The 16,177-nt window shown below is 36.0% G+C and overlaps 1 protein-coding gene across 5 annotated transcripts in view; it reads left to right on the plus strand.

The window, feature by feature from the left end:
• ebi (transducin beta like ebi) overlaps nt 1-16,177 on the plus strand; it is a 253,321-nt gene that overhangs the window by 75,968 nt on the left and 161,176 nt on the right. For all 5 annotated transcript variants that reach the window (XM_090412349.1, XM_090412345.1, XM_090412347.1 and 2 more), the window contains one exon: nt 9,941-10,100. In XM_090412349.1, the coding sequence (XP_090268475.1) occupies nt 9,956-10,100 (145 nt within the window). In that variant the 5' untranslated portion in view covers nt 9,941-9,955. The remainder of the gene's footprint in view (nt 1-9,940; nt 10,101-16,177) is intronic.

Consider the following 16,177-nt stretch of genomic DNA (forward strand, 5'->3'; position numbering starts at 1 on the left):
ACCAGTTTATTTTGTCTGTAGTCGATGATCCAACTGTTGTCACCATTTTGAAGTTTTTCTTCAAGTTGTCTTCGAAACTGGCGTCTTTGTTCTCTTTGTGCAAATGATAAGTCCGGTTGTGCACATATGCACCATTGGGGACAGGTGTCTTTAAACTTGTTGTTGATCGCTGTTATTATTTTTGATGTGCTTGCCGGCGTGTCACAAGTCACTTTTACTAGGCGCGGAAAGTTTGCACTGTTTAAAGTACTAACCTAACCTAACCTGTCCTTCCTTTTATTTATAGGCCCGAAACGATGGCACCTGACAATATTCTTAAGATCGATGTTGCATTCTTCGGCTAGTTTGTTGATGTCCTCTTGTAATGATTTTCTGTTTTCCATCAGTTTGCTTACCATTGATACGATTAAATCGCGAAGTTCTTTCACTGGTGGAGTGGAGCTTGCATTGCGTTGGTTTTCAATTTGTTCTAGCTTAGCTTCAACTGCATATTTTGTTGGTAAAAGTTTCATTTAAAGCATTGATGTGCTGTTCGAGGTTTTCGACACGTTTACCTGTGTTCAGAAATTGTTTTACCGAAGGAAGGCACAGTGAGCAGAAGAACGGCTGGTTAAGTTCGATAAGTAGCTTATGCGCAGCTTCGTCTATTTTCGCACAGGAGGTGTGCAGCCAGTGGCAACAGAACTCGCAGTATATGTGCCCTTTTTTCTCTGTGGCGGTCAATGTCACTGTGCTGTCGAGGCATGTGGTGCTCGTTCACCGTTGGCTTTTGCTGCCGCCATCTTTGCTGCGTATGGTAGGCATCATGAGTGCTTACACTTGGCTGATTTTGAATGGGAAGGATAGCTATTTTAATACACTATAAGTACTTACAGGTTGTACTGAAGTATTCCGCTGCTCGACACCTGCTATTAGGTTTCCGTTTGATGGTTAATTTCGATGGAAAAACACTCGCAATAACGGTAAATTGGGGAACACAATCTTGTAGTCTCAGTGATCTCATCCATATAGATGATCTCGGGTGTAATTTTTATGTTCTTCAAGGTGGACATTAACTGATCTACCAGACTGTATAAAGTAGGCTAACCTGTATAGTCTGGTAGATCAGTTAATGTCCACCTTGAAGAACAAGGAACTTTATACACTCCCAGATGTTCAAGAGGATGTAGTCGATCCTTAGGAGAACATATAAAAGTAGCTAGTTGAATGAAAGATTTGAAAGTGCTATGGAGATCGTATTTGCAAAGAACTTTGGTTACTTTTTCTGATGTATCCTTAACATATGGAATGGGAATGTTTTTGCTGTGATCCTGTGTTTTGGGTGTTGGAGGGATGAGGAGTTTATGTAATATTTGAACAAATATCCCTGGCTTGGTGAGTGTTAGATCCTGAATGAAGGAATCTTGCAAAGAAATTATTCATTCAGAATCTAACATACTAAACTACACAGACAAAGAGAAATACCTGCACATCAGCTGAAACCAAAGTGAAACTTCTTCACATATGTATAAAATTGCATTAATCTTATGTACCATGTATTTAATCTGTTGTGATCATATTAAGATCAAATTAGAGAATGTCTTAAAAGGGAAATAATTTAATTTATTTTAAGCCTCACTTAAGCTGTATAGAATGATTGTGAGTCTCCAGATAGAGATTTAGTAACAATTCTTAGAAGGTATACAACTACACTCGTCCAGCATAACGCCGGCGGCAATAGCTTATGTGGAAGGTACATCGACGCGAATTTCATGAATACAAGAGCATAACAGCAAAGGGGAGAGCAAGGGATGAACCCAAGGGGAGAAAAGATATAGGTCGTGTGCAAAAGGGACTCCAAAAAAAAGGGAGTGCTTGATCTAAGAATATAAGGGGATGAGCACCGTATCAGCTCTCTTGTCTTATCGTTTTCCTGGTTTGTGGTTAGGAAGTTAGCCGGTAGTTCGAGTAAGGGGGGATGAAGCGTCAGTGCTATGATGTTGGGCGGTGAGTTTTCCTGAGAATGCTGTAGGATTCAACGCAGAGCTGAAGGTGAGATTTCCAACCCTAGCAGAATCGAGCCCTCGCAGAGAAGTTCCATCAAAAGGAATAGAGATGTTTCCTGTGACGCAAAAATCGAGTCTGTGATCGGCAGTAATTATGGAGATAATTATGCTGACGTAAGGACAGCCAATAAACAAGAGTTAACCAGACGTACACGTGGTGCTGAAAGACGTCGGAAAAAGTTCGGTAAAGTAGAATTACTCTATTTTGTGGTTAAAATCCCATAGAAGAGAGAAAATTATTTGTGAAAGTAAATTATGAACATTATTCTAAAGAACTTTGTGGACAGACTCTAATTAGATAGTTAAAACCCCTTTTGGAATAAGAAGGATTGTTTGGAAGAAGTCTTTTGTGTTGTATGTGATTGAATTAACATAATGAGATTAGGATTGTAGATTTATAGCAACTGAATAACATTAGAATGTTTGCCATGTCATCTTATGAATAGCTTGTGCAAGGAGTCTGAAGACTTATCGCGGGAGGACATCTACTATACAACTGTCTCAACCACTACACCGAACCTCTACTACCAATCATCCCCTTCAATGCCATGTACCGCCCACCACAACTAGTATTTTTTGTCTGTAAATTGCGTGTGTTCTGAAGGAACATGAGGAACCTTTATGTGGTCTCTTTCAGTGAAAGGTCAGTTAGCTGGTCTCATACAAATATAGAGGGTTTTTTCACCTGGAAATTCATGTTTTTCATTCCCCAGAACTGGCAAACCGTCCCCATGAACACACGCATCTGTAGACATAGGACACACCAAGAGGCATAGGGATAACTATCTTATCCTCGAATTGCAGTTGCAAAGTCCAAGATTACTTGGAAAGGTCATGGGTACTTAAGTGCCTGTTAGGACTACTGATAGGATAGGTAGATCATCTGTATGGCAAGTTGGAATTGGTAGACTATTCTCTGGATACTCCTTCACATAAGATCAGATGGAGAAAAACACCTGCATTACATAGAAGTTGTTACAGGTATGAGTGGCTTTTCTTAGAATCAGCATCAGCTATGAAGCATTCTCCCAACTTCAACAAGTATGGTTGCATCAATTTACCAAAGATCGTGGGAGATTATTATTTCAAGACCTAATAGCCAGACTTCTCTAAATTAACTTTATAATTATCTGACCCCTAGAGGAAGCCATGTGAAGACATTAGGTTCAATGTTGGATGCCTGTGACAGTTATCTGTGACAGGCACCCAACATTGATAACTGAAATATCATCATCATCAAATTCCTGATATATACCCTCAAGGGGGTGTACAGGATATGATAGTACTACATGAAAAATTTACAGCATTACTAACTTCCTATCTACGATTTTCCTGCAAATCAGTCTGTTACTGTAAAGACTCCAATATTATCAGGTCTTATATTTCTGTCTTCTACGGCACTTTTTACTGTATCAATCCACCTATATCTTGGTTTTCCTCTAGGTCTTTTTCCTTCCAACCTGGCAGCAAACACTTGTTTTGCTAATCTTTCCTTGCCCATTCTATTTAAGTGACCATACCACCTGAGATTAGCTCTGCTAACGCATTGCTGGATGGCGACAATGTCAAGTTCTTTCCTAATATCCTCATTTTTAATATATTGCCATTGATGCCATCTGTTCATGCCCCTAATCTTTCTCAGGAATCTCATATCTGCAGTCTCTGGTCTTTGGTCAAGTATTTTACATCTAACCCAGCTCTCAGATCCATGAGTTAAAATTGGTTTGAACACTGTCTTGTATACAGCTAATTTAGTGATTTAGCTAATTTCTCTCTTATTCCATATAAATTTATTCAGTTGACTTCTTACCATACCAGCTTTGTTGATTCTGTTGTCTATTTCCATATTTAATTTACCATCTTCGCTAAAAATCGTGCCTAAGTAGCTGAAATGTTTTACTTGTTCTATAAGTTCTCCATTAATAATGCAGTTGATATTTTCCATATTTCTACCTATTTTCATTGTCTTTGTCTCTTTAATGCTGACCGTCATACCATATTTATTACAACAGTTATTCAATTTAGTCAGGGAATCTTGTAGACTTGTATCAGATTTATTTAGAAGTATAACATCATCCGCATAAAGCAAAGAGCTGACATTAACACCTCCAATTTTGATATCAGGTTTCATACCACTTTCCTTCATAATGTGATCGATATAGATAATGAATAACAGAGGGAGAAATGTACATCCTTGTTTGACACCGGATTTAACATTAAACCATCTTCTTGCACTTCCTTCAATTCTAACTGCTGACTTACAACTCAAATAAAGACGAAGTATTGCTTGATATAATGCCCTATTAACACCATATAACTGTAGCATTTTGAATAGCCTCTCTCTCTCTCTCTCTCTCTTGGCACCTAGTCATATGCCTTTTCCAGATCTACAAAACTTAAATATAGATCTTTGTTATATTCCCATGATTTCTCAACTATTTTTATAAAGTAAAAATCTGATCCTGACAGCCTCTGTTTAGCCTGAATCCAGCTTGTTCTTCACCAAGCTTCTCTTCCACAATCCTTCTCAACTGTTTCTCAAGTATACTTGCATATATATTACCAGGAACACTCAGTGATGAAATATCTCTGTAATTCTCACACATTCAGTTTTATTTCCCTTTTTATATATGGGTACTATGAGAAATCTACTCCAATCATGTGGAATTCGTCCCTCTGTCCAATCCTTCTGAACTATGCAGTGCAGCTACTGTACAGGGCTCGCCTTCTCCATAAAGGGGCCCGGGTGCAAGAAACCTTTTGGGGCCCTAAAATATTTTTCAAAGGTAAAAATTAAAGGATTCAAAATAAACGTATTGTCAAACCTCTTGCTTGCAAATGATTTTGGCACAGGAAAACAAAAAGAAACACATTTGAAATATAACAGGTTAACATAACGTTTACTGAACACAAAACACTAATATAATAAACACAGAGATATTATTATTACCGGGGCCCCTAAAATCCTGTCGATAAAATCCCTTTAGTTATAAGCAAAATTAGAAGAAGAAGAAAAAACGTTTCTGCAAATGAGTACCGAATGTGCCCACTCGAACGTGGGGCCCTGGTGCATTGCACCCACCGCACCCCCGAGATGGCCGGCCCTACCACTGTAAGACTTTTATACCTTCATACTTGAGCATTTCTGGTCAAATATCATCTACTCCTGTTGCCTTTCCGCATTCCTGGATATGTATTCCTGACTGCATACGACTGTGCTCTCATCACTGCTTGTTTCATTTAGCAATTTTTCGAAGTAATTACAAGTATGATTTTATCCATACTTCAAGGATATCTTTTTCTCCTGGTTTCATGTCACCTTTATCATCTCTAATTCCTTTTACAGCACTCTTTCCTCCATTTCTGAGTTCTTCAACAACCTCCAGAATATCTTGCCACCTTCTTGATATTTATTTACCATGTTCTTGCCAAAGTCCTCCCATAACTTTTGTTTAGCCAGTTTTACACAGTGTTTAGCTTTCTTACATTTGTCTCTGTATTCTCTAAAAGCACAAGCTGACTTATTTGCCAGGAGTTTTTCAAATGCTTTCTTCTTTTCCTTCACTGCCTCTTTAACTTCCTGTGTCCACCATGGAGTTCTGATTTTTCTATAATACAGACAACCTCATCACATGACTCTCTGACTGAATCAGTCAGTATTTTCTTCACGGCTTGCCACTGAATCTCCAAGGTTTGGTTCCTGTTCTCAAACTCTTTCACTTTTTCTTGAATAATATTTGTGTATTTCTATAGTTCACATCTGAGAGCTGCTCTACTTTTATTCACTTTAAAACTTTCTTACATGTTCTTCTTTTCAATATGAAATTCAATTTTATCCTGCTCAAGACTAAATGGTGATCACTTACAATTTCAAATCCTCTGTACACTGCACCAGTGGGAAAACATCACTGTCAACAATAACATAGTCAATGAAACTTTTCTTGTTCCTTGCCTCTTCTCTCCATGTGAATTTGTGCAACATTTTTATGTTGGAACATGGTGTTAATAAAAACCAGTCCATGTCCTGAGCAGAAATCCAACAGGTATTTGCCATTATTATTAGCTTTGCTCTTTTCTCCAAATTTTCCCAAAATAGTTTTGTATGTCTGACAATCATTTCCTACTCTGCTATTTAGATCCCTAACAAGAACCAACTTTTCCTTTTTCATTGTGTCAGTTGCTTTCTCTAAAGCCTCAAAAAATTCCTCTACTTTTACCTTTAGTAGAACTTTCTGTGGGACCATAGGCACAAATAAGTCTCATTGTCCAGTTCTCCACTCTCATGTTTGTCCACATCACTCTACTTGAGACTGCCTGCCATTCAAGAATATTAGCCCCGTACTTAGTGTTGAATACTATGGCTACTCATTCTTTTCCTTGATTGTCATTGCCTGAATATAACATTTTGTGTTTATTGCTCAGAAAAATCTCACCAGTTTTTGTCTTTTTTGTTTCAGTCACTGCTATTATGTCAATTGGGTACTTATTCAATTCCTCAGCTAGCTCCATTTCTTTGCCATTCAGGCTTCTTATGTCGATAGTACCAATCTTGAGCTCTGGTGATGTTTAGTTGGGGGTTGGTTTTAGGATTTGTTCCAGTAGCTGACTTTTTGATGTTAGCCCTGGTTCCCTGGCGAAAACAATGGGTTAAATAATGTTTAACCAGGTGATGCCCCAGCCGGCATGAAATTCTGTCATGTTGTACCTTCATTTGAAAATTTTGTTTAAGCCAATAAGAATACAATTTGATTGGCTAAATCCCAAATTGCCAGCCCATCCTCGTCTGTTCAGTACCCAGGTAGATACCCAACAGGGTGCACCACGAGAAGGTGAGAATTGAGCATTAGATCAGAAGCCCTGTTCGGTTCTCCACATTCCTTTGAAAGCTATGTGGATGTCTCCTGTCAGTTAGATAGCTTTTGACCTTTAATCACCCCCACTGTGAAATATTGGTGAGTTTAATAAATCTGTTTTTTTTTTCTTGGTGTTGGTTATAACATAAGTATTATTATGAAGTGAATGTCATGGTGTTTGGATTGATCTTCATTGCTTCATCTTTATTGTGCACTTATATTTTCGAAGTTGGATTATAGGTCTCAAGTTTGTGGTTCTGCAAGGCAGAGTAACTTGTAATGGCTGGATCTTATCCATCATCAGGTTATAATGAAAGCTACTGGTGCTTTTTTGCACATCACTCATTCAAACTTTTTATGTTGAAACAAAGGAACTGGCTCTTGCAGTAAGATAGAAACAGTTGTCTCTTACTATGCCCTATAAATAAACTTCCAGCACATCCTATATGGATTAATATCTTTTCTCTGCTTTGGGTAGCTCAATGTCACACAAATCTGTCTGCCATATGTCCTTTTGATATGTCTTAAAAGGGTTATGCAAGCTATTGGCATGAATCTTGAGAACTTTACCTGCATTGAACATCGCAGCATTCTTTTCCTTTAGTATTACACGGTGATCAGCATTCATTTTACATAAATTATGGACTCTACAACCATGTTTTAAATAATTATTTTAATTTCCCAACATTTCAACCAAAGATCAACTCCTGCAAAATTAAAGAACTTACTCAGCTCATTCAAGGATCCACTCCCTCCACTGGCCCACCCTGGAGTATACCATATTCATTGCACTTGCAATTTGCCCTATATAGGGGAAACAGGATGCATAATTTCTATCAGAAAAAAGAACATAAACAACACATTAAATATAATAACTATGGTCAAGCTGGTCTTTCTGATCATGCTCTGAGCACTTGACATAGAATTAACTGGAAAAGCACCTGTTGTTTACATCTCACCAAAGCATGGTATGAATGTAAATTTAAGGAGGCCTGTGAGATTCTTATCAGTCACCATAATCTTAACAATAATGATGGTCTAAAAATCCCAAGGTTATGGAAGGCACATATTATACCAACTTAGCCTTTCTCCCTAAGAGTTAATTTTAAATAGAACCATAGGTAATCCAGGATCATAAATCTAATATAACAATTGTCATGTTAAATTAGGACATCATTTTCACTGTATCAAAACTATCTATATTGTCTTATGTTGTCTTAAATAGAATCTCTCTCATGTTGTCTTAAATAGAATATAGCTTTGATGTAGTTAATTTATTTTATTTCATTTATTTATTGTAATTTTATTTTATTTTATTTTCACTAGAGGTCAGGCCAGTAGAATAATCGTTGATCAAATCATTATCTCTTCAGCATACTATGTGAAATGTAATATAGCTTGTCTCTGTATATATATATATATATATATATGTGTGTATATTCCAGATGACCCTTAATATGAAGGCTGAAACATCAGGAAATTAAAATAATTATTTAAAACACAGTTGTAGAGTCCATAATTTGTGTAAAATGAACATCACAGCATTCCTCTGGAAAAGGTTTGCACTCCATCATTCACCCTCTCACTCTGTCTACTATGTCATACACTCTTTCTTCCATCTACATGCAGTTATTTAATGTGCATGGAGCAGAACACTCTGATTTTCTTCCCATCTATACTGATGGTCCAAGATCTGATTCCTCGGTTGGTTGTGCTGTTGTATTTCCGGACTTTATCATGTCCAGTGAGATCGCACTCAATTGCAGCAATTATACTGCAAAGTTATATATAGTTCAGCTTTCTTTTGTCCATTAAAAAAAAGAAAACTGCTACCTAAAGTATATAACTTATATAGACTCATTGAGTTTTTTACAGGCCGTCTTGTCTCCTGTGTACAGTTCACATCCCGTGCTTTGCAGGGTTCTGCAACTGCTGTACAAATTGAATGGCTTCAATTTTGATATTCAGCTCTGCTGAATTTCCAGTGACATTGGAATTAAGGGAAATGAGACTGTATTTGCAGACAACTGTAGATGCAGCTGCTAATCAGCTCATACATTTTCCAGGTACTGTTTATCAGTCCTGTGCAGGCTACCAACAGGTTAAAAGATCAAAGCTAATAACTCAATGGCAGATGCACTGGCAAATAAACTGCACCAGATGAAGCCTTGAATTTAAGCATTGACAATCAATTCAGTGGAGAAACAGAAGAGAGGAAGTTGTTCATGCTACTCTTTTTGTACTTCACAGACATCTTAAACGTTCTTATTTATTGAGGGATAATGACTCACCTGTGTGTGAATAATGCAACATGGGCCTCACCATTTGTTACATTCTGGTGGAGTGGAAACACTTCATTCAAGAAAAGAATGAAGTTTTTACTATACTGACTGAGCCATATATACTCGAGCATATCTTATCAGACTTGGATACATTTCTTGAAATAGTTTTATCTTTTTAAAAAGAATTAATTTATACAAACACATCTGATTATAAATTCTATTTATATGTAGATACTGATTTTCTTTATTAATTTTTTTTAAAACTTGCTGTATGTACATAGCATGTTATTTACTAATTTATCTGTTTACCTTGAGTACTGCTGCAACCTTTAGTTTGATGCAGTATGACCTATCCTGAACTACTCATCATCCAGCTAATCAACCCAATAAAGACATCTCAGTCACCACTCTTCTACTACTCTTTCCCACCATACCGACAATTATCTACTTAATAAAAATATATAAGTTTTTATTGTAATCTGAATAACTCAATCTATCATATGCTCATAAAAACAACAACAAAAAAAACTACATTAAATTAACTAAATATTATTAATTAAAATTTGAAAAAAATTACTTAATTTTTAGCAGTGTTCTTAAAGATGCATATCTTAATGCAGCCCTGATCCCCAATATTATATATTGTTAATTATCTCTCCACATTATTAAATGAATTTTATTAAAATATTTCACTAAGAATTTACAAATGCAAACATTTGTTTGTCATTTTGGACAGTTTAATATATTGGTTTATTTCTAGGATGGGTCTGAAAGAATGATAGAATCTCTTTCTTTAATTGATGCTGTGATGCCTGATGTTGTGGCTTCCAGACAGCAACAAGCACATAGCACAAAAAATGCAGTTGTTAAAAGTGAGCCAACTAGTGCAAATGGAGAGGAAAACAGTGGACATAATTACTGTAAGTTATCAAATATTTGTTACTATGCTTTGCATTATTTCTTATAGCATTGTCATTATCTTTCTGTTCGCTTATTTCTTTCCAATTAAAAAAAAAATCTAGTTTTAGATCACAAATAACTAAAAATTACACTTGAAAATAAATCATCTAACTTGAATATTTTTGGTGTGTGGCACAACAGCAGGGAGAATAAACAAATAAGTGAATGGGAAAAATGCATGTATAAAAGTATGAGGAAGGAGGAAGTATTCTATCAAGATTTCATGATAAAAAGTGTGCTTAATTGAAAAAGTGACAAAAGTATGTTTTTTAGGTACTGAGATAAAGTATGTTAGTGAAGTCTGCAGTGGAAAGAAATGAAAATTGATTGCTTTGGCTGGTGATTTGAATGGTGAGAAATGTGCAATGAATAAATATATGGGAGAGGTTGCTGATAGAAGCAAATAAGAAAGTAGATTGTGAGTTCTGAAAGGCCAGTATGAAGATTGTGCAGCTTATAGATGTATGGAGTGAATTTGATGGATGAAAGGAGTTTTTTTTTTTAATCTGAACACTCAGTCATATGCTCATAAAAATAAAAAGCTACATTAAATTAACTAAATATTATTAATTAAAATTAGGAAAAAATTACATAACTTTTAGCAGTCTTCTTAAACACACACATCTTGATGCAGCCCTGAGCCTCAATATTATATGTTGTTAGTTATATCTCCAATTTAATCAATGAATTTTATTAAAATATTTCACTAAGAATTTACAAATGCGGCTTGTATGTGACTTATGAACTGAATTTGAATCATTTTAGAGTTAGATGTTTGGAGAAAGTGTTCATTGAGAGGTTGGAAATGCAAAATCAGAGTAACTTACATGGGGGGGGGGGGGATGCAGTCAAATGTGGACTCAGCCAACCCTGGGACAAGTAAGTGTGTGTAGAGAAATGATTGTGGTGTTGAAAGCAGTTCCACAGTTATTTGCAAAGGTAACTGTGTAAATATATTAATCATTAATGCTAGATCTTTTAAAAATTCCAAATTGAGAAGTCGGTTTAAAAAGCCCTTATATTTATCGTTCGATGCAAAATGCTTGCATAAAGCTGGGTAATTTCTCCACAAAGCAAGAGCCATTCGTAAACTGCAAGCTGCCCATCGTGGTCCAAACACACGACCGATCGTTAAAATTTTGATACCAAGGTCTTTTGCAATCGTATTTAATTCTCGTTGATTTTTTGGTGATTGATGATAAAAAGCATATAATTTATCCATAAATATTTCAAAATGATTTATTTCTTTAATGTTTTTTATCGAATCATCATTTGCTAAGTGTAAAGGATGAGCGCAATGCCAAATCACAACAGTGGGAAATTTTTGTAGAAGTTTGATTGCAACACCTGCCTTGTTTCCTAACATTACACTAGCTCCATCAGAACAAAATACAAAAGCTCTCTACAAACTACACAATGCAGCTCAAGCTTAATGGTGTGTTAGTTCAAACTTAATAATTTAATAATAAGCTTAATAATTAAGCTCAAGCTTAATAGATGATCTGTAGAAAAGGAAATGGTTCCACACTGATACTGCTGGATTTTGTAAAAGCATTGGACAGGAAACCACATGGAAAACTATTACAAAAGTTGTAGCAAATGGGAATGGATATGAAGCTGGTAGCATGGCCATGTGGGGGGGGGGGGTTTCTTTGCTGATGATGCAAAACTGGGAAGGGCAGTAGTAGATAAAGGTGATGTAGATATCCTGCAGGATGGTTTAAATAAATTGGCATTGTAGATAGAGGATAATGATTGTCAATTTAATGTTTCAAAATGTAAGGTTATGCAGTCTGGTATGAAAAGATTACATATTGTACAAAGTGGGGGGGAGAGGGTGCTGAAAAGTTCTGATAAACACCTAAAACAAAAATGACTGGTTTGTGCAACAAGAGAAAGACTTTTTTCTCTGAGGATTGCAAATGATGCAGCAGCATTGTAACAAGTGCATAACACTATAAATTAAAGAGGCCAAGAAATTATATTCTTGATTTAACCCTTTATCCAAGTGTAAGCAAACAAAGTTTGCATATGAAGTAACTTCACAAATGGCAACTCACATATAGAGGCTGAGTGTATAACTAAAGTGTATAACACTTGGTGGGGAATATGTAGAATAATATGTAAGTTACATGGCTCTACTTCAATTCTTTCATGGTGATTATCACAACTTTTCAGCACACCCTTGTATATTGTATTCCTGAAAATACAATATTACAAAAGTTAGAAAAACACTTCAAAGAATTACTTGGATGTTGAAAAACACTAACAAGTAAAGATAAGGAGATTTTGATCTCATTTTATAAGGTGATTATTCAGCTGCATCTTGACTGCTGTGCACAGATTTGTTCACGTTTCTTAGGGATCAGGTGGTGGAGGAGAGGATCTGGAGGCAAGTGATCAGGACAGTGACAGGTCTATGAATGCCCCTTTTCAGAAGGATTTGAAGATATGTTGGTTGCAAAGTTCAGTTGATAGGCAGAAAAGAGTGGCATCATAGAAACTAATAAGTTACTAAAGGAGGTTTATAAGACAGACACAACAGTACTTTTCAATTTATGACAAACAGAGAGGGATAACTCTGCATTATTCATTATAATACTAGGATCATATGTAGAGACAGTTGAAAAATTATTTAATTAAGATATAACTGCAAACTTGGTAAGTAGCTAGGCATTGGACCACCCATACATTTTAGTTCATGCATTGTTGTTGACAAGGAACCATCCAATCTCTTTTTATAAGAACATTTAGGAAAGATATAGTCCTATTTTTATAAAAGGCTACTAGCAGTTGACGTGAATTATTCCAAACAGCAAAAACATCATTCATATAGTGAAGCCATATGTAAAGTTTTGAAAGAAAAATTTTTTTTCTTCCAATTTTTTGAAACAGAAGTTAACAAAGATATGAGAAATTGGAGATCCCATCATGATACCTTCACTTTATCAACAAATTGAGGTATTGCAACAAATTCAGTTTATTGACAGTGACCATTGGTGTTTAATTTTTAATTTCCAACTGTAATACACTGATGATGGTTCACAATATATGAATTGAAATATCTCTAGTTTAATCAGCATTAAATATTTTTTTAACCATGTCTATGTGACCTTAGTATTATAATAGAATTAGGGATCTCCCAGAAGCTGTGTAAGAATGTGGTTAGTAAGGGTATGTGGATTAGATTTTTTTGCTTGGAGAGTGGTGATTGGGGGAACAGATTTGTTTGTTTGATTTTTTATGGTGCAAAGAATCAAGAGTCATACTGCACCAGAACACAGGGTCACAGCAGTACATGTGACCCTGTGTTCTGGTGCAGGGTCACATCATTCACTGTTGCCACAACAGTGAATGAGTTTAAAGAGAGGTATAATAGGTATTGTGTGTATAAAAGTTAGTATGGGTCTCCTGTGATGAGTCTTCTGGCTGTTCCCTCCTGTGGAGATATCTGTGTAATGATAATAATAATAATAATTTTTCCAATCATTAAAAATATGCTGAATGCAAAAAATAAGTCTGAGAAAATCATCCTGTTTTTGGAGAAAATGAAACCAAGTTATTGTTATAATGTTGGATTTTATTAACTCTTTTCAGTATAAACCCACATGAAAAGTTAAAAATGATCTCATTGCTAAACAGGTTTATTAATAGGATCATTTTTCTTGATGCTTGGCATGGTATTTTATAAATAGCATCAACCTATTCCATTAGTTAGCATTAATTTGATTGTTTATGTATAGAAAGGCTTAGGTCATTGATGATTCATAATGTTTTATGGTATAAACACAACAAGAGAGGTAAAAATATATTCATTAAGCTTACTAATGATAAAGAGCCAAGAGGTTATTTTTCTGGTGACATAAATTAAGTTAAGGGGGATAGTAAATCCCATATTATTTGACAGCAGGGTATGAAACTCGGAGATAGAAATCCATCGAAATCTAAGAGTTTCATGCCGAAGAACTATTGGCAAGTCCAGGCATAAGTGATCACCTGGGTAGTACAACACTAGGGCAACTCATTGCAAAGGTGGAGCAAGCTCCATCACTTGGATAAGCATGAAGTTAATTTAGAGAATTCTGGCTATAAGTTCTTAAAATGATAGTCTCCTAGATCTTTGGTAAATTATTGTAACTATACATGTTGAAGTTGGGAGAGTGCTTCATAGCTGATTCTAAGAATAGCCGCTTAAGGATAGTGACAGATCTTGCTCCACCTTTGCAACGAGTTGCCCTAGTGTTGTGCTACCCAGGTGATCACTTACGCCTGGACTCGCCGATAGTTCTTCAGCATGAAACTCTTAGATTTCAATGGATTTCGATCTCCGAGTTTCGTACCTGGCTGTCAAATAATATGGAATTTACTATCCCCTTTAACTTAAGCTTACTAATATTTCACTGGTTTTTGAACCAGCATCATCAGAGCACAGTTACAATGCGCTCTGATGATGCTGGCACCCAGCACTAAACTACATAATTGAGGAAAATGATTTAAATTGTAACTGACAATAGAACTATGTCCTTGCCATACAGATTGGCCGTGCCTCTATGAGTTGGATAAGCATAAAGTTAATTTAGAGAATTCTGGCTATAAGTTCTTAAAATGATAGTCTCCTAGATCTTTGGTAAATTATTGTAACTATACTTGTTGAGGTTGGGAGAGTGCTTCATAGCTGATTCTAAGTATAGCATCTCAGAGACCTCTAATAGCTTTTGTGTAATGTAATAACGATGTTTTCCCCTCATCTGATCCTGTGTGAAGGAATATCCGATGCATGATATACCAATCCTGACTTGCCATACAGATTGATCATAGATGGTATTTTTGTGTTCTTGAAGGCAGATGTTAACTGATCTATCAGTCTGTCCAATGTAGGCCAAAAACTGCAGGCACAGGAAACTTTATACACTCCAGGATGTTCAAGAGAATTTCATTGTAATCTGTAAGCTTCCCAATAATGCCAATACCTTCCTTTGGTCTATCTGCCATTCTCTGTAATTGGGTAGCGAATTATTGCAGTGTTTTTTGCACTTCAGTTTTCTTTGCATGTTCATATTTGTTTGATATCAACATTCTGTATCAATTTTAAGAAACTGAGTTTTTCTGTATACATTATAATATAATAAATTTAGTTTAATCATTTATCCAAGTGTAAGCAAACAAAGTTTGCACCTGAAGTATCTTCAGGACTGAGGCAACTCGTGATAAAGGTGGACCAAGCTCTCATCACTCCTTGTCTCAGTATCTCCCATAATGCAAAGCACATTTCCTTGCGGACATGTATATTGCTATGCATTAAGGGAAGGGCCACTACCAGATTGGTTTCAACCTTTATTGAGGTCTCGTCAGTGGGAGCCAGACCCAGAAGTGGTGATACTAAGGCAGAAGCAATGGAGAAGTCATATTTACCTGTTGCCAAAAGGTGTATCACCTTATTATTAAATTACTCTGGATTTAGAGAAAGATGTTGGAAGTTTTTTCCCACTTGGTTAGACTATAATAAATTTAGTTTAATCCTCCTTTATCCAAGTGTAAGCAAACAAAGTTTGCACCTGACTTCAGGACTTCCAACAGTATACATTATAAATTTATTCATGAGACTACCAAGAGCACTGGTATTGTGATGAAATTTATATATCCTGCGTCCTTTAGCACACCCTTGTGTACTGCAAAAAAACATTGTTTGGCGGGGGGGGACTCTTTTATGCAGAAACTCTGCTGTCTGAAAACTGTGTCCTAAGCTATTTGGACAACACAGAGTTCACTGCATTAGCCAGTCACAAAGTTTGCAGCACATTTATCACTAAAGGTAAATTAATTATTCAGTAGGAACTTGAATAATATATTTTTCTCATGTTCATCAGCTGTTCTGTTCATATCAGTATAGCATACCCTGTATTTTCAATTCTGGCTGCACTAGTGATATTACAACTGGGCATCACAAATTGAAAAGAGCAATTTAGTCAATATGGCAGATATGAGCATCACAGTCAAAGCATTATTTTTACAGGATGCATAGTTAATATAGTCGGCA

This window comes from Typopeltis vanoorti, chromosome 22, assembly GCF_054136105.1.
Source record: "Typopeltis vanoorti isolate ZY-2024b chromosome 22, IOZ_Tvanoo_1.0, whole genome shotgun sequence".
In the NCBI taxonomy this organism is placed as follows: Eukaryota; Metazoa; Arthropoda; class Arachnida; order Uropygi; family Thelyphonidae; genus Typopeltis; species Typopeltis vanoorti.